General features: G+C 39.7%; 1 protein-coding gene across 1 annotated transcript; it reads left to right on the forward strand.

Annotated features, from left to right (window-relative positions):
* Positions 1-377: 377 nt before the first annotated feature.
* OBI1 (ORC ubiquitin ligase 1) lies at positions 378-23,043 on the forward strand. The gene is made up of 6 exons (XM_083855412.1): positions 378-480; positions 5,000-5,135; positions 6,071-6,162; positions 7,811-8,059; positions 11,049-11,137; positions 20,528-23,043. Exons 1-6 carry the CDS (start codon positions 409-411, stop codon positions 22,026-22,028), a joined length of 2,139 nt encoding a protein of 712 aa, XP_083711538.1. The 5' UTR covers positions 378-408; the 3' UTR covers positions 22,029-23,043.
* Positions 23,044-23,184: the final 141 nt, after the last annotated feature.

Consider the following 23,184-nt stretch of genomic DNA (forward strand, 5'->3'; position numbering starts at 1 on the left):
ATCCTGTAACTTTGTAACTCTATAATTCTATGATTCTGTGATTCAAGGCAATTAAAAGAATTTGAAAAGCCGTTTAAATTCAGCACGATGAAACCTTCATAGGTTTATCAGGGTAAAGAAGATCACCCTCGCTACCGCGCCGGCCTCCTCCCGCACAGGCACAGTGCCTGCGCTCCCCATGGCGCCGCGATTCCCCCCAGGAATGTGGTGCGTGGGCTGAGACCTCCATGGACTCCCGGGGCACCTCCTCGGGGGGAGCAGAGCGGAGCAGAGCGGTGAGGGGCCCCCGCCCGCCCCCGAGCAGCGCTGCCGAGCGGAGCGCGGCTTGGCCTCGCCGGCTGCCGTAGCGGGGCCGGGGCCGGGGCCGGGGCCGCCCGCGGGACTTCCGTGCTGCCGGCCGGGCCCGCCATGGCGCAGCACGGCCCCAGCGTCACGCTGTCCCTCACGCTGCCCATCACCTGCCACATCTGCCTGGGCAAGGTAACGCCGCCGCCGCCGCCCGCGGGCCGGGGCTGGGTGCGGGGAGCGGGGAGATGCGGCCGGTGACGGCGGCTCGGGGGCCCCGCCGCGGCTCCACGCTCCGACCCCACCGGGGTTGTGTCTTTAAAGGCTCTGCGGCTCCGTGCGGGGAAGGGAATTGGGGTGTGGGCCGTTCCCGGCAGTGGCCGAGTCTTGCTGGCCCCTGGGGATTTGGGAAGCGCGCGTTGTCCCGGCGGGAGCGTCCCGGGAGGGGCTGGATGGGCCGGGGGCCAGGCCGCTGAAAGGCGGGTGTGCAGCCCCGGGGTTGAGGGCTGGGGGGTTTCTCCGGGACCAGGGGGATACCCTGGTATAAAACGCTCGGGGAGCTCGTGTGTGAGCGTGGTGCTGTGTCGCGGACGACAAGCGAAACAAAGAGGGGTTCTCTAATAAACAAGTAGATTTTGAAAGTATTGAGCAAAACTGCAGCAGCGTGGAGAAAAAGTTTCCGTTTCCTCTCTCTGACCCTTTCTCGGTTCCTTTCTCTTCTCCCTCGGGAAGCGGAGGGCTCTTGCTAGTCTGTTCTTCTCTAAAAGCCCCAGAGCTAATTTCATGGTTGTCACTAATTGCGTCTCAAATTCTTTGCTCATTCCGTACTATTTTTTTTTCCCCCTCGCTTTCTTTTTTTGAAGCACAACAGTAATTACAAGAGAAGAAATAGCTTTTTATGTTTGTACTCTGGCATTGATTGTCTGGTTTGTTTCTTCCTCGCCTGGCCTTTACTCCCAGACCTTCTCTGCTGCAGTGGTAACAAAAGAGCAGGCAAATTTGATGTGTGAAGTAGGTCCACAGCACTGCTAGTGAAAGTAGTCGGACGTCTCCCTTTTCTCAAGTCTCATAATTCTGACAGTGTGTTACTTTTAGCAACCATGTTTACTAATTTCTTGGCTTTTTTGTGGACTCCTGGCTGTTACCCTGTTACTTTCCTTTTTCTGTTTATCTGTCTAACGAAAATGGAGGAGAACCCAAGTGTACTCTGTGTGTGATGCAGCTCTATGTGTGATTTTTCCACTGTAGAACGTGGAAAGAGTGACAAGAGGAGAGTGAACTGACAAAGATATTTGCTATTTGAATCCATTCATAGTTACTTTTTGATCTAAGCGCTTAACATTTTGGTTAAGTATTCATTCATATCTTGCTATAAAGCCACTGGGCTATTCCAAGCCACTGTTTCATACTTTAACTTCCTTTCTAGATGTTCCTGAGTTTGTACTGGAAGAGCTTCCAGCTTCCACACCCTTTCTTGCGCTGAGATAATACATTAACATTATATAAATGAATCTATTGGTGATACGTGTAATAAAGATATTTGAATGCTTTCATTTTTAAACATGTAAATCTGTTTAAATTTTGGCAAAGCTGACAGCTCTGACTGCCCTTTCATTTTAATAGACATCTTTGTCTCCAGCTTAGAACTTCATTGAAAAACTTCACCAGAAAAACCCATCTTCTCAGGGTTAAGGTTGGAGGAAGGAATTTGTTTAGCCTGAATTAAGGAAAAATCTTGTCAGTTTTTACTATTGTTTAGGGAGAAGCAGGGAGTATCACAGAGGATTGACATAATCTGATATTTATTTCTGTGGTTTGTAGCATAGACTTCAAGTAGAAGGCCCACCCCAAAGTTAGAATGTATTTCTGGCTATCCCTGCAAAATTTGCAAAGGTCTGATTGCAAGATACAAACTATTCACTGTGCATAATGGTAAGAAGATAAAAAGGAGATATTGCAGAGAAATTCTTTCAATGAGTTGGCCATTCATTTTTTTTAATGAAGATGAAACCTTGGGCAGCAGGGACATGTTAGTCCATTTTGTTAATGTGAACAGTGTCAGAAAGTGTATTGGTAAGATATGCAAATAACCATTTAAAATAAGAATTAATTGCTTGGATTAATTTCATGTTTTTTACGTGAATATTCTTTTGGTACAGTCTGGGCTGTCTTCTGACATACCTGTATTTTTAGTTAGACCCCAGATCAGAAGCCATCTCCTTTGGACTGTTAGGTTTGCTTGTCCCAGGATGCCTGAAGCTCTGTCTTGTTGGTTTTGGTGTAGACAGGCTGCTTGGGCTCAAGACACAGCTCTGTATTGGTTGAAACAGTGTAGGATGTCAGGGGATTGGTTCACTGGTCTGTGTCTGATTTTCCATGTGTTTGTTCCTCTGTTAGTGCTGCTTGAAGGCCCAGAAGTGCTTTCAAAGTGAAGTAGACCTGTACAGGATTGGATTTTGATCTGCATAGGAATGGCATTATGTTGGAGGGGAAAAAATTAGGAAATTGCTCAACATCGCCTAGCTGATCAAGCCTTCTGAAATAAACCATTGTCATTCTAGACATTATGGTCAATGAATGAACTGGAACTGTGCTGTAATTCAAGTAAAATGCTTTTTTAGTAATAGGTGTGTCCTGATCCCCCACCCCTCGGGCCTGTCACAGTCAGTGGGAAGGGCAGTGGCACCACCAGCCATTGTGTGACATTTCAGTGGCGGCTTTTGCTGTTCTGTGTGCATTGCTTTGTGTGGATCCCCAGCCCTGAAATGAAACTTGTACAGGTGTGTAAATCAGAAGCATTGTACCCTGGAGAGTAATAAATGTGACTTACTATTTTGCTAGAGATATGGAATAATCATTCATGTGCAAGAAGTGTGCTTCTGTGTCAGGTTTGGGGTAACTGAGGGTCTCTTGCTCCCCGGGGGGAAAACCTGCACTCATGAAATGTCTTTTCCTGTTTGGATTATTTTATGTTACTCTGCTCTGTATCGAATCATCACCATCCATATAACTATTCTCAGGCTGCTTCAGAGTAAGAAAGAAGTATGGCTAGATAAAAAGTCTTTTTTTTTTCTTCCCTGCTAGCTGCAGGTGAGAAAGCTCTTTTTCTTATAAAACAAAGCAATAAGAAACAAGAGCAATACGTAACAAGATTTTTTAAATTAGAAATAATGGAAATTGTAATATTTAAATGTTTCCAAAGCATTGGTGTGCTAATGCTTGCAATAATCACAAAAAAAAGCCTCCTTAGTTAAAGTTGAGTCTCTCTCTGTTCGTGACTTCAGTAAACTTGAGTTTCTGTTTGTCTAGATAATTCCTTTGACTCCCAGGACTGTCATATTGGAGCTCTTAAAAATATTGTGAATCCTGTAAGGTAACAGAGGCATAGAGAGTGAATTGGAGAAGAAGGTGACAGATCTGGGCCTTAATTCATATCCATGAATATTTCAGGGGTAAAACACTTGGGTTTTAGCTCGTGCAGTGCTGATCGTATGGGTACAGTTGCTACAGGACACGTCTGATCTGTTGGCCCAAGTGGTAACTGACTGTCCTTTCCAGGTGCTTGCTCCTCTCTGCCAACATTTCATTTTTCCTTTTTAGTTTGACTACTTTACTAATAGAATGAAAGAGGAATATTTTGGCGATGATGAGGAATGTCATTTAAAGATGAAGATTCTCTCGAACTTGGGTTTTAAGTGCAGTACAGTAGAATTTAATATATATTCTGACACTTTGTGTCTAAAAATAGATTTCTTGGAAAAAGACAGGAGTGGAGGAAAAACAAATAATTATTTGAAGACCTCTAACACAAATACTAATGTTAACAAGTGAGAGATTTGAGAGTGTGTGTTACAGTAAGCTGTAGCAAGTTGCAATAAGGCATAAAGTATTTTTCTTCTTCATCATATTTTGTCCCTCTATGCACATTTGCTTTCAAACAGGGTTTGTAGTTAAATGACAAGAAAGAATAGTGCATTGTCATTAATATTTTCTAAAAGTTTGTTTACCCTGCCGTTTTGGAAGGGGAGGGAAAGCTTGAAAGAATCTGTGTCTGATTGGAATATTTAATCCTTCAGTTAGCTGCCCCATTCTTGGGTAATGACTTATTTAGTAGCAATGCATATCTAGCAGGAGACTTGAATTAGTGATTGCTGGTTCACATTTCAGCTCTGTGGTTTTGGCCCTGATCCTTTTAAAAGCTGATTTCCATGAAGCTGATTATCCACAGGCTAGAGTTAATCTGTAACACTTTATGTTCTAATGATACCTCTTCCACACTGAAGTGCTGGATGGTGCCAGTCGAGATCCCTCTGTGCCTCACTTTTGAAAACGCACCTACTTTGGTTGTGTTCTACCTTGGGAGGGAAATGTATTTTGCTGGCCAAGAGTAGTTCTCGGAGGTTGTTGGGGGGTCAAGGAAAGGTGCTGCTGCCGCTCTAGTTATTAACGAGCTCTTGGAAACAAGGACCTTAGTTCTGCACAAATTATTATAGCTTTGGTTCCTTCAATAAGAGGGAAATTTGGTGTTATGAGTCAGAAAGTTGCTCCTAGCTAGACCTGCAAAACAGCAGTGTCACTTTCCTGCAAGGACAGACTTGCACTGAGATGGAGTTGTATATTTTTGTATTTTGTTACTTGAAGGAGTTTTAAGGTATTCATAGAGTCTGTTTTTTGTTTTTGTTTTTTCTTTTTATTTCCTCTTTAATGCTTAAAGGTCCGTCACCCAGTTATCTGTGTGAACAACCATGTTTTCTGTTCCATTTGTATTGAAGTGTGGCTGAAGAACAATAATCAGTGCCCAGCTTGCAGGATTCCTATCACGCCTGAAAATCCCTGCAAGGAAATTATAGGTAAGGACAAGTTTAGGCTTTGAAATAACTTTCTGGTATTTACTGCTGGAGGAGATTGCTTTGAGTCCAGAGATGTCTGGATACCTTTTCCTCTGTGTGTTTTTTAACCAGCACCTAAGGAAGAATTAACTAAATCTTTAACCTTGTAGCTATTAGGGATGTTACTGGAAAGTTCCAAAGGCATTGTGTATATTAATGGCTAGTTATCCAAACACAATAAGTGCCTAACGGCTCTAATGATTATTTTTGAATCTTAGTTGCATGGTGCCTTTAACTGAAAAAAATGCATTAAAAATGTATTCTCACCTATGCATTGCAACCCATTCACCTAAGAGACCAGCATTTAGCTGAGGAATAGTGTACTTCAATCCAGAACCTTGAATGAGTAGATGGTATTTTTTACTTGTTGTTCATTTGTTTTGTTTTGTTCATCACCTCCTCCTTTTTTTATTTTTAAGAAAATTACTATTAGCAGAGAAATAGGACATAGCTACAGCAACTGCATTTGACAAAATATCAGCTCTGCTATTTCATTCTAAGAGAAAAATTTGTGTGATTAATCTCGCTTTAAAACCTTACAGTAACCTGTACTAATTAAATGTATACTTGATACCCTGCCCCTTCCTTTCAGATCTGTTTTATTAGTATGGCCTTAAATAACATAGGATGCTGTTAAGAAAAAAAAAAAGTTTAAAAATGTAGAAGTTTTTCTTCCTGCTGTGATTCAAGATTTTGCCTTCTAAACATCACTAGTAGTTACTCAAATTGAACCTGTTTTGAAAGTGGAAGGACTTTAAATCTTCCATGGTAGCCAATTTGTCCAATATTAGCTGCATTTGTAGTTGATTTATATGAAAAGTGGTATGAGGTGGATAACTAGTATTGAATTGACTGAAAACTATATTAGTGCTTCTTTCATCCTGTTGTTGCTTTAGGAGGAACAAGTGAAAGTGATCCTATATTTAGTCCAGCAGTCAGAAAACACCTACGCAAAACAAGGCTTGAATTGCTCCACAAAGAATATGAGGTAAGGACAGGGGGAGTGTCGTGACTTCCCAGATGAACTGCAGCCCTTAAATTATGACATACAAGTCGTTCTTTTGCTTTGAGTCCTGCTGGTTTTGAGTAAAGGTGTATACTGTATCTACATGAAACTCAGTTGCATTAAAATGCCACCTTTTGACCGAGGTTACAGGAGAGCATTTGCTGGTGCTTGAAGTGGACCCACTGAAGTCACAGTAATTGTCTTTCTAGACAACAAGTAGCTAAGTACAGCCAATTCTTTAGTTTTGTGGGAATTCCACCCCCAGGTGGTATGAGAGTGGGTTTTTTATGTATATTTAGTGTAGAGAGCTTTTTGTTTTGTCTTCAATACAAACACAAAAATTTTCTGAAATAATTCCTTGTTTTTCAGAGAGACTAAATTCCTTCTTAAAGGATATTGCCCATTGTAACCTTCTGGCACAGGTTAATTTTTAGTGTTATTGTTTTCTGAAAGTGAGTAAATGCTTGAAAGTAGAACTGAATGCTCCAATCTCCTGCTGGGAAAAAATACTCTCTGGGGAAGAAAATGAAAAGCTGTTAATAAGGAATGTGCTCAGTTTGTTTTCCCAGCTGTTGTTTCCTCAGTAGCAGCAATGTGAAGACATATTTTTGAAGGAAACCTTTCATGGGGAGGAGAATGAGGGAAAAGAAATGAACTCTCTCTGTATCCTTAACACTGGGGAAGTAAGAGCTATCTACTATGACAGGCTTGCCCACAGCTCATGTTTAGTCTCGCTGAGAGGAGGAGTCAGGAAAAAGATACTTCCTGCTTTTCTGTTGAATCAACTCAAAATTCGTACAACTAGTCGTAGGTAGAATTTTTTTTAAATTTCTTTTTAAAAAACGCTTAATTTAAAATGGTTGTTTCCATGCTGGGGGCAGGGACAGGCATGATTATTTGTGAAAGTGTGCCTTGGATTTATGTAAATGCTGCGTATGGCCTCCTTAAGTGTATGAACAACTCATACACTTGAATTAGTAAACAGTGTAGGAGACATGTTTTCAGGATAAATTATTTCTTTTATCCCTTTAACAACAGGCTTTGGAAGGTTTTTGCTTCCCTGCTTCCCTGTGGCTTCAGACTGATACAGCTGAGAGCTTTGTTCTTTGCATTTTGAGAGTCTTCTCTAAGATGTTGCTGCTTTGGTGCAGCTGGAGCGGCCTTTTCCAGGCAGTGTTCTGTCTGTTTTGAATTTGGAGACTTTCAGCATCCCAACATGTGACGTTTCAGAGTGATATGAGAGAAACACTCATAAATAAGACCAAATGAGTCAGCAGAGGACGACCTTAAGAACACTCTTGATACAGGAAATCCTCCCACAGAGTGCCCTAATAATAGATTCATGTTGCTGAATGCTTTGAAGCTTTTGGTCTGCCTGACAGTTTGTTCAGGGTCCTTTATGTAGGCAAGGGATTCCCTGCACTAAAACCTTCAGTATGCTTGAGTGTGCAGGTTGATTAAAATCCTGCCTAAAGCATAGTACATAAGCATACTTAGATATATGTGTAAGTGAAGGCATGCATCTGGGCTTGCCAGAACCCATGTTTCTAATGTGCTGTGGGAACTTGCCAGTATTATTTAATTAATCTCACAAATTATTTTAATTCTTCTGAATTTTTGACATATTTAGGATGAAATAGAATCCCTGCAAAAAGAAGTAGAAGATCTGAGAGGCAAAAACCTCAGTTTACAGATGCAGCTGAAATCTCTTCTGGATCCCGCGGCATCAGCTTTGTCTTGCCAAAATGAGGAAACTAGCCAGTCATCAAATGAAGCAAGGACCAGTGGCTCAGACACCCCAGAGGAATGGAGCAAAAAGCTGAAAACTGCTAATGATATGTGTGAAAAACTGATGGATAATGTGGAAAAGCTGAGGGAGGTAATAATAAATGTAACACATTTCTTCAGCTGTTTTGTAGTGTAACTGTTTTGTGTTAGTTAAATGGGAGTAAGAGCTGCCATGACCTTCGAGTACTTCATAGGTCTAGAAGAAGGAGGAAAAAAATTGAATTCTAGTGACTGTTGATGTATCATAGTATTTCCATATAGCCCTTGCAAGTGTCAGATGTTATTGCTTGTTCTAGTGAGTCCTGTATGTGACTCTTCTTCAACTCCTCTGTCACTCTATGACTGGATAATTGGATTATAGTAGCACTTGTCGACAGTATTGATGACCAGATTTTTCAGGCTTGCAATAATCTATATAATATATCTATTTTGCAACATTAGTGGGCAAACACAGTACAGTTGGCTGAGGCAAATTTTGCACTATTGCCCTCCCTGCTAGCCGATATTTTTGGTGCAATTTGCTGAGACAGAGTAACTTGACCCTTTGACCAAAAATAGACAAGCTTCAGCATTTTATGTCCAGAATATCCTTTACTGGAAACCTGTGGCCTTTTTATATATCTTGATGTAATATAGAAGTAAATCTGATACTGCAGAAGCAAGGATGAAGGAGATAGACATGTGAAAATACATCTAAATAAAAGCATCTTGCAAAATACACATGCAGGCACAAGTAAGATCAACTTAAACATTGAAGAAGAGTGAAATTTTCAATTAATTTGAAATCAAGGTGGAAAAAAATGGACTTACAGCCTCGATTTCTGCTATTAGCAATCCTGGGTTACTTCCTGCAAAACTGAAGTGTAGTGCATTTAGGACGTTTTTTTAAGTTTTTAGCATTAATAGTGTTCACACCTTTTCTGTGCTATAGACCTGGAGGCACACATTGTACTGTTCTCCATTTTGTTATTGGGACACTTCTAGGACCCCAGGAGCTTCAGATTCACTTGTAGATGGCAAAAGGGGATTCATTTTTTCACTATAACTTTAGCCTTAGCAAGAAAAGAGGTTGAAGCATATGAAATACCTGAATTTGGAGAAGATTTAGAAAAAAAATTGAGGCTCAGATAGATTTTAGGGAAGAATTCTTAAACTGTTGTCATAGAATCATTTAGGTTGGAAAAGACCTTTAATATAATTGAGTCCAACACTTTTTTCCCATCTGTTCTCTATTCAACAGCTGCTCAATTCCATAAGTACCTAAAGTCAGTTTGCTCTGGCAGACCTTGTCTCTCTTGTCAGCATGCACTGCCCATCCTCATTCTGAATAGCAAGACCTCTTTCCCACACACACACTATCTGGAACCAGAAACTTTCTCATCCCTGAAAGTACTTGACCCAGGAGTTTCAACCAGACAGCACTTCCCAGTTAGACAAGATCCCTCAGGAATGTGGTTGCCACCACTTTCCTCTTCAAAACTAGCCTGAATCAGGAAAGAGCAAGCACCTTTATCATTTAATCTTCTAGAGCAGACAAATATAGGAATGCCCAAAGTAGGCATTAGTACTTTGAGTGGAGTCATAAAAGCTGTGGGAGTGGTGAAACAGACTCCATAGGAGAAAGCCTAGATTAAGTGCACTCATTAAAAATGCAGTTACATGAACTCATTAATGTAGACATTGTGCTGCAAGTGGGGGTCCCTTGCAGATTACTGACTTGGAGGGTAGGTAGAGCACTCTCAGAAAGGACACCAGAGGGGTTCATTCCTGCCTTGCCATGTGCCACATGGATGCCTTGCCTATCAGTGCTACACGAGTAATGAATTTTTTTACTTGATTATGGAGCTGAGGTAGCTGTGTTTTTGGAAAGAGTGAAAGGGCTTGGCCACGTTGTCAAATGGTTTGATGATGCTTTGGAACTGAGCGCTCCTGAGTTCTCATTCATTGCTTTCAGGATAGTTTTTTGTGCTTTTATTTTTTAAATACCAAATAGTTGACACTCAGCTCTGGGCTCACCCTTCCCTTCTTTGCTGTAAATCTCTAGTTATTCTTTCTGTCCTTAGGAGTACTGTGGTGTTGGAGATGGGGGAGCATTTGTTTGTATTTTTCTGCACCATTTCTCCTCCCCCTCATCTGGAAAGGTTGCAAGAGGTATCTCTATGAGCGTTTAAAGTTCTCTGCCTCTCTTCTTGCCCTGTTTGATGTTTCTGAAAAAGTACATTTCACTCCTGAGTCCAGCTGCATAGCTCTTTCTCCAGATCTAGCTCTAGATCATACTTTTATTATGCAGTGGAAGTGTTATCTAATTGAGGCTGTGAATTACGAGTCCTGGACTGGTGGTGCTGTTTTTAGCATAGGGAGATTGAGCAGACTCTAGGAAATGCAAAGGGTATATTCTGCTTGTTAGGATAACGGCATTCATTGTTCTGAAATACGGTGGCAGGAGAACTTCTCTTTATATGAAGTGTCTTGTTAACAAGGGTGTCTGCTGAACTGAGAAGAAGGAATTGACCTCAATTCAAGGAGTAAGAAGGGTTGTGAATCAAGAATCTTAACCATAATGTCCTGGAAGAAAGTAAAGAAAGACTGCAAATAGCTTGTCATAATTGATTTACATCCACAGGATAACTATGCTTTAAAAACAAGCCAAAAACCCACAAAGTAATCTTGCTCTAATTTGGAATGGGGGAAGCTGTTCAACATTAGTTTTGCTGATACCTGCACATTGTAATGTTAATGTACTTAACGTATTTAGTCATGTGGAAAAAAAAACATGGAATTGCCATTAGTACATCTCCTTAATGATTTTCTGTGCTAACTAACATAGCTGTGTTTATTTCCCTAGATAGGACACTTGCAATGTATTTTGGGAATATAAATAAAAAATGTCTGTTCACTATTCAGTTTTGCAAACCATTTCCCATGGTGATTTTTAAGTGGTGTCCCTGTCTGAAGGCTGTTTTCCTGCCTGCACATTTCTAGTTCTGTCTCTTTAAAAAGGAGGAACAGCTTGTCCTATAAATATTAGAATTCATTTCTGTTTCACTGTATACTTATTTTTTTCCTTTTCTTTTCCTTAGGCAAATAAGAAACTGAGCGTGGAAAACAATAGCCTTTTAAGAGAAAATTTGCGACTAAAAGCTGAAGTTGATAGTAGATCACCCCAAAAGTATGTGAATATTTTAAAAGCTACTATCTTTTATTTATAGACTATTTAACTGTTGTAGGCCTGTTTAACCTAAAACTTAGGACTTAGGTGAAAAATGAAATTTATAAAATTGCAGCAAGTGGGTGAGAAATGCGATTTAGAAATTGCAGCAAGTCCACAGTGAAGGATGACTTGTAGTCAAGATCACTTGACTACAAGTTCTGTTCTTTTTATTACGTGGCCAATATTGAAGTATTGGATTCATTAGTGGAATGCTACAGTTAAATTGTTGTGGAGAAATTTCTGAATCTGGTATATGGTCAAAGTAGAAGGTTTCTTACTAAGTGCAGATGTTCTGGTTGCTTGTGTTTGTGTTTGTTTTGTTCTTCCTTTTGCTGCCTTCAAAGTTGATTTTGGGGGCTTGGGCTCCTTGTTCAAGGAAGGTTCCTGACAGCTTTTGTGTCTGGGCAACATGTGCAGAACTGAGCTTCTGCAGCATGAGAACATCATTCCCAGAACTGACATCCGTGTTTAATGCTCTCTTTTAAACGGTTAAAACACCAATGACGATACCTTAAAAAGCAAAAACTTTGCCATACTCATTAGACTTGTGTTCTAAGGTACCCCTTCTTGGAAGTACTTTGTGTAGCTGTATTTTTAAAGTTCTTTTCCTTTCTTTCATTGGTTTTCTACCTTTCTTCTCTCACTTGTTTAACTATTAAAAAGCTAATACCAGTATTGGCCAAAAGTTTATACAGAGCTGTCTAGGAAGGTGGTTGGGAGGCACCTGTGTAATGTGAGAAGAAAGCTCTCTCGGTTTTGTTCTAGTTCTGGAAACACACCTGCTGGAAGATAAAAATTCATCCTTGTAGAAGAGCTTACTTGCCAGGCTGCTTGTCTTTAGAGAACAGGAACGAACATGAATTATCCTTGTGCTGTGGATACATGAAAGCACATTCTACCCTGAAAACCCCTAATAAGATAGAGCCCTTTTTAAGGCCTTGGCAATGGATTTTATGGTATGAAATATCTTTTCCCATATGACTCAACAGTGAGTTGACAAGGATGGTTAACTTAAAAAGTAAATAGATATAACTAAATAAATCCTAGAAAAAAGGAGCTCTAAGAGACCAGATAATCTAAATTGATTTTTACTTTTCTGATATCAGGTAAACTCCCCAGTGGAAACAATTTCCCTTTCTTCTAGCTTGTGCATGCTTTACCATGGTTGCCTAAAACAATATCCTGTCACTTTCTGCTTTAGAAGCCCAGATATATTCCAAATGTTACTACAAATTACACAGTGTCAAGGTCTGTCTTGCAATCCAGATGCCCACTAGATTGGCCTGTTGGTGTCTCTGCTGTTTTTTTTAATCTCCTGAACAAATATCACATCCTGCCTGCCTATTGGGAATTATTTTTGGCCCATGCTAACTCCAGAGCTGTGCATGGGATTTAGGACATGAATTGAATCAGGCTTAAAATGGGCTGGGAACAGTTCAAACATTTCAGGAGTTTGTATTTCTGTACCCTGATTCTCCTATATTGAGTCTTGCCTTTCCTTTGAGCCTAGTGGTATGCTACAAGAATTTAAATACATGCAAGGAAAGACTTGTCCTGAAAAAAGCCCTTCAGCTTATTAAATTTAACAATTTTGATTCATCCAGCCTATACTCATTCATTCCTCATCACATCTTAAAGATTGAATTTGTCTGGGTCTTCTAGATACTTATGACTTGAGAGAAAAAGTAAACTTGTGTTTATGTGGTTTTGCTCTGCACTCAAGAATCTCCAGTGTCTATGGTTTTCTGAAGTCAAAATGCATAGAACTGGTACTAGACTACAAATGAAGTCTTGGTAGCACTAACTACAGAAGAAAAACTGTCTTCTGTCTTCTACAACATCTCGTATCAACATCTTGCAATACCTTTTTAGTTGTTTCCTTTTAACTTACACTTCTACCACAATGGCCAGTACCAGTTCTGCCAAATTGTTATTTAAAAAGTTACCTTGCTTCCTCATTTTGCATTTTGCTTTTAATGTCACCTTTCAAAGTGTGAGAATTTTATTTGCTTTCTTCAGGTTGATATTTTGATGCATGTCAGACTCCACTCTTTTCTTTCAAATCTCAGATACATCCTTTAGATGGAGAGATGTCTCTCCTATCTTAATGTTGTTAGCAAAATTTTTAAATTAACTTTCATCCTTGCAGTCATTAGTCTGGTCAATATCCTGATCAGATCTAACATCAAGACTTCTTTTAAATATACTTTCAGCTCTGATGGCAAACTTTGATAATATTTAAAGGGTTTTTCAGCTAGGCTTCACACTCTGAATGAGGCTTGCAATAAATGGGTTTTTTAACTTGCCTGTAAAATCAGAATTGAAGGCATAAGCATCACAGCCCAACAATGTCACTAGAAGTAAGTTTCTGTGCAAGTACATGGATTTGCCAGTATAGTTGTTCCTGTGTGCTTTATTCAGAAGTTTTCAGAAGGTAATCTTTGGAAAAGTTTCTGAGTAGATCTCTAATGTAATTTAAAATAGCTACTGAATTGGATTTTTGTAATTTAGTGTCATCACTATTGTTTCATTTTTCATATACTCCCTAGTTTCAAATTCTCAGGTATGGATTCATGCTTAAACAAATAACTAAAGTAACTAAATAAAACTGGTATCAAAGTATTTTGGAAAGGTTTTGTCAGTATTCAGTCCCTGTATCCCAAGTGTAGTTCATTTTGTGCATGATGACATTAGATTTAAATAGCACAACATCAGTTGTTTTAGTGGACTGTGCTTTACAGAAGAGGGAACACTAATGGCAGGTGAATGATCCCTTTGTTACACAGACTCTACGTTTTACATCACAGGGAAAAGTATAATTAGCCTCCTTCAGTGGTCAATAAAAAACTTTCCTTTATCATAGACTTGGATTGTTTTTTCTTTGTTCTTATCCATTAAAACCTGCTGGAAAATGTCATACATGTCAATAAAATCAATATTTCAGCCATATCAGGAATTTTTATACATTTTTTAAACTGACAGTGCTGATTTATTGATTAGTCTTTTATTTTTTCCTCTAAACATTTTTGAGACTAGACCTTCACCAGAATACCATACCATCATATAGTTGGGACACAGGTCTGAAAGGCAAGTGAGGGTGAGTTTCTTGCTCTGATTCTTACTGAAGACCTGCATTAGTCTCCCATTCCTCAGGCAAATCAGACTCATTCATCTGAATGAGTTTTTTGTTCTTTCTTTACCTTTTCTCCTGATGAATTTTCAGCGACTTCCACTTTCCCCATACAGAACAAAAAAACTTCTAAAACTTAAGTTTTGCAGGACAATGAAGTCCTATTACTTCCAGCTCTACTCAAAATGGAAAACTGTTAAGTCTATTGGCAGGGCACAGTGGATCTAAAAGCATTTTTGGCAAAGGGATGTTTGCTTTTTACCTGAAGGAAAATAACCAGCAAGTCCATCTACTCCAGGGTATAGTGTATTTTATGAATGGTTAGATTCAAATCAGTTTGAACCAGACTTCTCGGCTTCCTCAGAGTCTTTTCCCTAAATATTTAATTCCTTCTGCCAGTTAAAATCTCAGTCTGAAAACTATCTGTAACATGCATAAAATTGTTACAGTCTCTCTTTTCTCTGGTTTTGTGAGTTGTTTTATTGTAGCAGTTTAGGGAGCGAGGAACAGTTCTTCTTCAGTTAGACTGTTTATCTTGTCCAGATTTGTGATTTCAGGTACACTGAAATCTAAACCTGTTGACTTTCTAGGTCATTCTTTACAACATTCAATTTTTACCTAACTCAAATATTTCTGCACATACCAGATTGTTAAATTCAATCTGCATTTCATCAGACCTACAAAGAGGCTTCTAAAAACCTGTGGCCAGGGTGCAGAGAGTAAGAACATTTGCTGTCTTCCCTGATAGAAAACTGGGCTACAGTCTCACCTCTCTGCAAGTTTGTTGGTCCAGAGGAGTGACGTTTTTTGAAGACTAGTTGCAGTGTGGCATTAAAAGTAAAGCAGAGGAAAGTAGCATATAATAGTCTTCAAATGAACTCTGAGTTCTTGTGTCATAGCATTAAATCCTGAGAAAGTGCCCACTTCAGGCATGAAGATCTAGACCTTAGGCAGATGGTCTAGACCTTCAGATCACACTCTGGTTTTGTGGGTTTTCCAGTAGGGTTTTTTTTTAAGTAGTTCTGAAGTAATTCTTTCTAACTTTTGCTATTGGCTGGCCCTGGTGATAATCTGCCTTTCTTACATGGAAAATCAGTGATGAGTCACTGATAGATGTCAAAATGCTTGGAGAAGCTTTACATATTTAGATAATTCAGCCAATTCCCTACGTGAAAGTGGAAGCTGACTTCAAAGAATGTACCTGACTTGTCTGTTCCCAGTGGACAGTATGTCTTGGCTTTTTGCGGGTTTTGGGGTTTTTTGGGGTTTTTTTACTCGCTAGGAATAGGCCCTCATCTGACAGTAACAATTTTTTTAATTCTCATGTCTGTGCAAATATGACTCACTTCTAAGACAGTTGTATAAAACCTGGTATGTTGCCAAGATGTTTCTGCAGATCACCTTTCATAGGTGGGAACTGCAGAACTGGTGCAGCTGGTACATGATACCACTGAAGAACTGTAAAAACTAGTAGGTCTTTCAGCTGGTTTGTTCCTGAATTTCCCACCTTTCTTCCCATCTAACTGCAGAACCCAAGAGAAAATGTGTATCTAAATGATGGGACTGGGTTTGGTTGTATGCTCTGACATTGCCTTTATCTCAATAATAAGTAATAAGCCCTGAGTGTACCTTGTCATTTTCCACTTTTCACCCTTTTGTTTCCTTTGGAGGATGGATCATGCTCATGCATCCTGAACTGCAGGGTGGTCCTCAGCCTGTGCCGTCAGGTGATTGGAATTGGAGAGTCAATTTCCATAGCACCCTTGCAGCCCCAGTCTTCGGGAAGTGGTTATACAAGAAAGCTGTTTGTTGCAGCTGCTCGCTATCCAGAAAGAGGAGAGTTTGGATGAGATTGTATGGTTATAAACTCCCTCAAGGACTCAGCCAGACAAGGTGTGCTGTAGTTACTGATGTGTAAAATAAAATCGTAAAGCTGAATTTGCAGAACTGATAGGTAAGAAGAGAAGGAAGAAGCAACTGAAAAATTGGTTGTTCAACTTCCCAAACAGTTTCTAAATGGACTTCTTCAGAAGCCGTCATGGTTTAACCCCAGGCAGCTACTAAGCCCCTCACAACCTCTCACTCACTCTCCTTTGGGGGTAGAGAAGCAGAGAAGTAAAAATGAAAAAACACATGGGTTGAGATAAAGACAGTTAAGTAGGCAAAGCAAAGCTGTGCACAAGCAAAGGAAACCAAGGAATTCATTCACCACTTCCCACAGACAGACGGGTGTTCAGATGTCTCCAGGAAAGCAGGTCTCCAGTCTGAGCCTAATGGTGACTTCAGGAAACAAAGTCACTCAGAATATCCCACCTTTACTTCTTCTTTTCCCAGCTTTTTATTCTGAGTGCAATGGTCTGAAATATCTCTTTGGTATGTTGGGATAGCTGCCCCAACTGTGTCCCTCCCCAACTTCTTGTGTACCCCCAGCCTCCTCACTGGTGGGTGGGGAGGCAGAAGATGCCTTGACTCTGTTGTAAGAGCTGCAAAGGAGCAACTAAAACATCCTTGTGTTATCAGCATTGTTTCCATTACCTATCCAAAACATAGTCCCATAGTAGCTACTGTGAAGAAAAGTAACCCAGGTAAAAGGAGTACTCAAACATAACTGAGGGAGCAGTTGTGGAATAATACAGAGGGTGAGTCCAGCAATGTTAGTTCTTCTTGCTCAGCTGTAGGTGAGAGATGACTGCAGCTTTCTGATTGGTGTCAACTTAGAATCATGCTGGCACAGGAAAAGGGACTCTGACTAAGAAAAGGTCCTGAAATACAAGCTTGAAATGTTCATCTAGACATCCAGTGTCACTTCAGACACTGTAATATATCATTACACGTTCCTGGGGCTGGTAGCTGTGATACAAGGTCTGTAGATTCATCCTTCCAGAGTGATACCTGGGGGCCAGCAGTGATGTAAAGGACTTAGGGTGATTTAAAATATTGTTAGGTGTCTGTGTTGAAGAATCCAAACCCCACCTGAAATGTGTTCCTGTTCACTTTATAAACGATGATTTGTTTTTCTGGGCTTGCAGTTTTCTATACGAAGGATGTACTTGAAATGCAGTGAGATCCTAAGTCACAGTTTCAGTGATACAACTGAAGAATAAGACCCTAACACTCAAAAGTCTGCCCATGTGTGAGAATATGGCTTTCCTTTTAGTATTTGTGTGCTCTTGACCACATGTATGCTTAACTTCTACTGAAGAATTCATCACCTTGTTACCAAGTGTGAAATAATTAAAATACTTCAGGAAATATAATTTATTTGGATTGTCAGGTGAAATTTCAATTTATTTTCATGTAACTGTATTGCATTATGATGTTATTTCCATAAGACCATAATTTTTTTGCTATAGCATGGCTCACTATATATCTGAAGAAAAAAAAAAAAAGAAAAAATCTCTTATGTGTGGTTTGGTTTGGGGAGATGGGGAAGGTTCTGGATTCTTTAACCAAAATATGAATGTTTTCAAACGCTCTTCTGACTTGCTAGACCAGTCATTAAAGCACCTATATCTGCAGTAATTGGCTGTCTTAAAAATCTATGTCCTTGAAAATTTGGGGAATAAATGTATTCAAGTCTTAAAGCAGAACAGAAAGCAACTACTGTTCTAATGCCTAACTGCAGAAGTAACTTTGTAGGCAGCTTGTCGTATGTTGCATTTCTGAAAACCAAAATTCCCAAGCACATCCCTCTGCAACAATTAACATATTAGTGATGCTATTTGCCTTTGAACAACATACTGTATTTTTTTAACCTGAGGACACTTGTTATAAAAGTTACACTTGAGAATACAGTGCTTCCTCATAAGTAAATCTCAGGCTGTCACTAATGCTATTTGCATTAAATAAACATATTACACCATTCTTCCATTAAAAAGGAATTACCAGGTATGCATATAAATGTAAACATGTTTTAATTTTTATGTCAGCATGTCTGTTACAGGAGACTTCAGAAAATCTTGCTTGTTTTACAGAAGCATTTTTCCCTTTCTCTCACTTGGCTATTCAGCTAAATTGTATTTTGCATCATCTTTCTATCTTTTATTAAGGAGTGTAGTTTGCTCCTGTAAGACTGTGTGAATAAGTCTGTTAGAGAAAGGCAAAATAAATACTTTGGGATCACCTTAGGAAGTGGGAAAGCTCTTGCTTGGGCCCTGCTTTGCTACAGTGACTCCTTTCGTATCTTAAACCAAATCTGCGTTCCTTTAACTGAAGGAGGAAATAAGCCAAAATGAGTTGTATATAAGCATGCTTATTTCATGTAATCTCCTTCCCCTGAAAAATATAATGGAAACATTCTTGAGCTGTGATCCTGCTTTTATATAGTTTTTCATAGGGGAGAAAGTCTTCTGTGCCTTTCTTCCATGCAGAAGGACTTACCTCCCTCTTGTGTGCAGCTAGAAATGGACCAACTGCTATAAGTGGTTGTGAAAACTTCCAGACAGTAAGCAAATGAAAAATGGTCTGTCTTCTTTTTTTATGAAGGTGAAGATACTTGGGCAGAGGTCCTGTGGAGGTGAAGGGCTCCTTGCCTCCATCGAGTTGTGGTCCAGCTAACTTCTTTTGGGGAAAAAAGTAATCTTATTAAATATAAAACTTCTACATTGCCATTTATTGTCTACAAGGAAACTATGTCTACACCAAAACTGTGTGAAGCCTAGGCTGATCTGATTTAAAAAGTGGTCTGCTAGCTGTGACAGAAGTGACTTAGACTGTTGTGTAAATTTTACCCATCACTGAACCATCTACACCAAAGTCTTCAGAGTTCTTTAAATATGCAGAGCAGTTGAACTGTACAATACATCAGTAGATCTGGTCACTCCTTCCCAATTTTTTGGTGTTTATGATGGCCCTTACTGCTTTCCCCAACTGTCCAGTTAATTGTATTGCAGTTGTCAGCATACAGCAGCTTCCTGCTGCTTCGGGCTCATGACTTGAAGAAGCAGAATATGGTTTGATTGTTTGCTGGAAATGCATGCGTGGATCCATGGCTGTTTTGCCAGCACAGTTGCAGGCCACAAATATACCACCTTCAGATTTCACTGATCCAGAGGTTACAGTGGGAGCATTTTTTGAAGAGGTGAGCTGATGGAATGGGGGAAATGGAATGTAAATTCAGTGGGACTCTGAGGGAGGGACAGGCAGACAAACAAAGAAAAATGTAGAAATTTCAGGCAGTGTTTGTGCTGGAAGAGTAAATATAAACGTGTGCTATAACATGGAGCTGCAAGGTGGAAAATGGAAATTCAGTGTAAGCCCACATACAGAATTGTTCTTTCTTTGTGATGTAAAACCTTATTTGTCAGAGTTGTAGGGTGGCTGCAGCTCCTTCCCTCCTTTCTAATAATATTGGAACTTTGTTTTTTCTTTCGGTAAATTGAAAGTTTTGGATGGAGCAGGGAATTCCCTGGTGCTCACCTGTCAGTGACAGGTTAGAATTAGTCAGGGCATATAGCTGAAACCTTCACCTGCCCTCTGGGGAAGGTCAGTCTTGAAAGCTGGTGGAGGATGAGGGGAAGGCAAGTCCGTATCTTGGCAGTTGAAAATGCACTTAAGCTGGAAACCCCACGAGCACACAACTTTCGCAAACCACAAGCAGCAGGTTTTTGTATTAGAGTCAAGATAGAAATCAGATTGTTCTGGTTGTAAAGCTCAGAAAAACAAGTATCTCAGAGAAAGTGGATATGCTATCCACAGGATGGGTGAGGAAAAGCTGTATATAAGTATTTAAACCACCTCAAAGGACTAATGCAATTTCGGCATTTTGTATCAGCATTTTGTTTTTGACAAGGTGACATTGGGAAAGAAATGTATTGTAAAACACTGCTGTACTGTAGGGAAATGATTGAATGTAAATATTTCAAGATGTGGACCACTGTTCAAATGTTATCATAAATCTTTGCCATTGTTTTAGGGGATAATTCTTCATGCATATTTGAGTTGAATTGATAGAACCAGCCCCTGGAAGGGTAATCTGCTTGTTATTGCCTTTCTACCACTAATACCTTAATTTTGTCTTTTCGTGTATCACCTCCACCTGTGTGTTATTTGTGATGATCTCAGAATTTTTTTCATAACTAGCAGAGAGAAGTTCTGACTTTTGTTTTCAAATCAACAGAGTGTTTAATGGCTTCATTCTGTCTTGAAATAAGCTTGCAAACCTTCACAAGAATGTCTTTTTCCAGCTTAATTTTTTCTTTCTTTTTTACTTATTGCAGGTTTGCTAGGTTTACAGTAGCTGCACTTCATTCCAAAGTGGAACAAAGTGAACGGGAAATGAACCGTCTGAAAAAGGCACTGGAAAGAAGTGATAAATACATAGAAGAAATAGAGAGTCAGCTTTTACAGCTGAAAAAGGCAGGCAAAGGAAGCCAGACAGTGAGTGCTGTTAGTGAGAAAGTGCTTTCCACAGATGGTGAAGGAGGTGAGAGCAGTGACGATACAACATGTTTGAAAACCCAAGCTGAGGAGAAAAAGGCTTTGAATAACAGTCAAAGTCCCGACAGTCTTGAGCAGCTGACAAGTGGTGGAACTTGTTTAAGCTCTTCTAGTCAAGATGGCTTGAATAGCTCAAATACCCAGTGTGTCCCAAAGAAAGAACTATTTCCACGGTGTCACAGGGTTCTCCTGGATGAAAACAGTACAAATATGGATGCCTGCTTAGAAGACCAGTGGAATAAAATTGAGGAATGTACCCCATACAAAGATGAAGAACTTTATGATCTTCCACCACCATGTACTCCTTTTCTGTCACTCAGTCGCCTTCAACTGAACACCCCTGATGGAAAAGAAAATACAAGAAAGCCATCAACGTTCCTGAGAAAATTGAAATTTGGAGAGTTTCATGACACTTCAGATGATTGCAGCAAAGATTCTTCCGAGCACAGCACAAGCAGCTGCATTAGCAAAAAGAAGCTAAACTGTTTTACTGCAGGAAAATCAGGGGTTTGGGGCACCTGCCCAACAAATTTTGCTGAGAACTTAGATTTTGATGGATCAGAGCAAAATTCAGTGGCTGGTCATTCAGATGAGACAACAGCAAAATCCAGTGATAAAACAAGTTCTTGCTTACCTAAGAGGTTGCATACACTCTGCTCTTCCGAAATGAGCCGCACAAGAACCTCCAGCGAGGCCTCTATGGATGCTGCCTACCTCGATAAAATTTCTGAGTTGGACTCCATGATGTCCGAGTCAGACAACAGCAAGAGTCCATGCTATAATTTCAAGTCCTCTGATCTTGAGGGTTCTTCAAAGTCAACAGAGTGCACTAAACTTCTGAATGGAGCAGAGAAAAGTCTGGAAGAGATGAGTGAGGAGCAGAGTATGAAGCGTCCAGAGACAAGTGATCTGGCTAACAGAACTGGCTGGAAGCCTGCTATTTTTTCCAACCTTTCCCCGTCTGATGTAGATATGAATGACCACTTTCCACTGTTTACAGGCCAAAATGCAGTGGCTAATGATGACAAACCTCCAAACTCTTTATTTCAAAGGGACTTTTCCCCAAATGTACTGTTCAGTAACTCACAAAGGTTGTTTGAGGAGCAGAAGTTTGGTTCATGTTTTTTAAAGATGTCATCTGATCTGCAAAGTCAGATTAATCCTCCTTGGGTGTCTTCCTTTACAACTGAAAGGAAAAATAAAAATGTCAGTCAGTCAACCAAGAGGAAAATTCAAAACAGCCTTTCCAGTGCTAGTCCATCAAAAACCACCAAAAACTGATTCTGCTTGGAAATCAAACGAGACTCAAAGTACCTGCAAATGTTTAATATTTACAGGTGAACTTAATTTTTAATGACTTCCATGCAATCTGATCCTGTTGTTTTCGATAACGTGAAAACTGAACGTTCGCCTGCCTGTTGCCAGCTCTTTCCCAAGGAAGAACCATTCCAGATTCTTTTCTTTGACTGGGCATTTTATTTACCTGGGGGCTTGGGAGTTTTTGATCTCTTTAAGTTTTCAGGTTACATGCTCTTCCAATTGTGAGCACAGCTAATGGCTCCTTGACAGTTCTAAGTGGTCTTGTCAAATTAGTCATTTATGTCAGAATTAGTTTTAAAGGTTACATTTGCCATTCCTAAAGATTACATTTTGTGCATGTAAGGCAGCTACTGGCCATATATCCTATGGATTCATGAAATTGCTATAAATTAATGTCACTTTTGCCATAAAACTTGCCTCCTAGAGGAAATGTTCCTGCATAGACTGTTTCACTATACTGTACTGAAACTCTTGTTTTAAGTCGGTGTAAGGTAGCAGCCCCTTTCTATTCAGGGTCACAGCACTTCAGTTAGAAAACATCACTTTTAACACTGCAATTATGGCTTATCTCTTTTTGAAGTTAAGCACAATTTTTAATTTAGTTCCCAAAAATCATTGTTATTCCAAATGTGTTTAGTATGCCTGTATAGACCATAAAAATGGGTTTGTATGCTAATGATTTGTTTACCTAATGTGCACTGAACATCTTACATTAATACTGTACCATTTTACATTAATACTGCATGCTTTTCTATGTGAATTGAATAAAACATGTTATAAGCACTGTAATCCTTGATGTTGCCTCAAATATTGAATTAGCAAAAAAAAAAAAAAAGTGGGGGGGAACTTTTTTTTCCTAATTTGGAAAATACATATCTAAGTTTTGTAAAGCATAAACCTGAGCTTATTCACCAAAAAAAAAAAAAAAAAAAAAAAAAAAACCAAACAAACTCCCTTCCTCCTCCTCGTTAGACATACTACCATTCCAGTGTCAGCATCGATACAGTTGATGGAAATGGCTTTCGGCCTCTCTGGAGGTGACTCTTCCATAAAGTATTGCATAGGTCAACATAATGTGATGGCCTGCTACAGGCAGGAGACCTAATTAAGCAGCAGA

The sequence above is a fragment of the Zosterops lateralis genome, assembly GCF_965231275.1.
Source record: "Zosterops lateralis genome assembly, chromosome: 2".
Classification (NCBI taxonomy): Eukaryota; Metazoa; Chordata; class Aves; order Passeriformes; family Zosteropidae; genus Zosterops; species Zosterops lateralis.

Bases quoted from the DNA above. Each gene is read 5' to 3' on its own strand.
- OBI1 (XM_083855412.1), top strand. From the start codon at position 409: ATGGCGCAGCACGGCCCCAGCGTCACGCTGTCCCTCACGCTGCCCATC. The intron at 8,060-11,048 runs GTAATAATAAAT...TCTTTTCCTTAG, and splicing joins ATGTGGAAAAGCTGAGGGAG to GCAAATAAGAAACTGAGCGT. The intron at 11,138-20,527 runs GTATGTGAATAT...TACTTATTGCAG, and splicing joins GATAGTAGATCACCCCAAAA to GTTTGCTAGGTTTACAGTAG.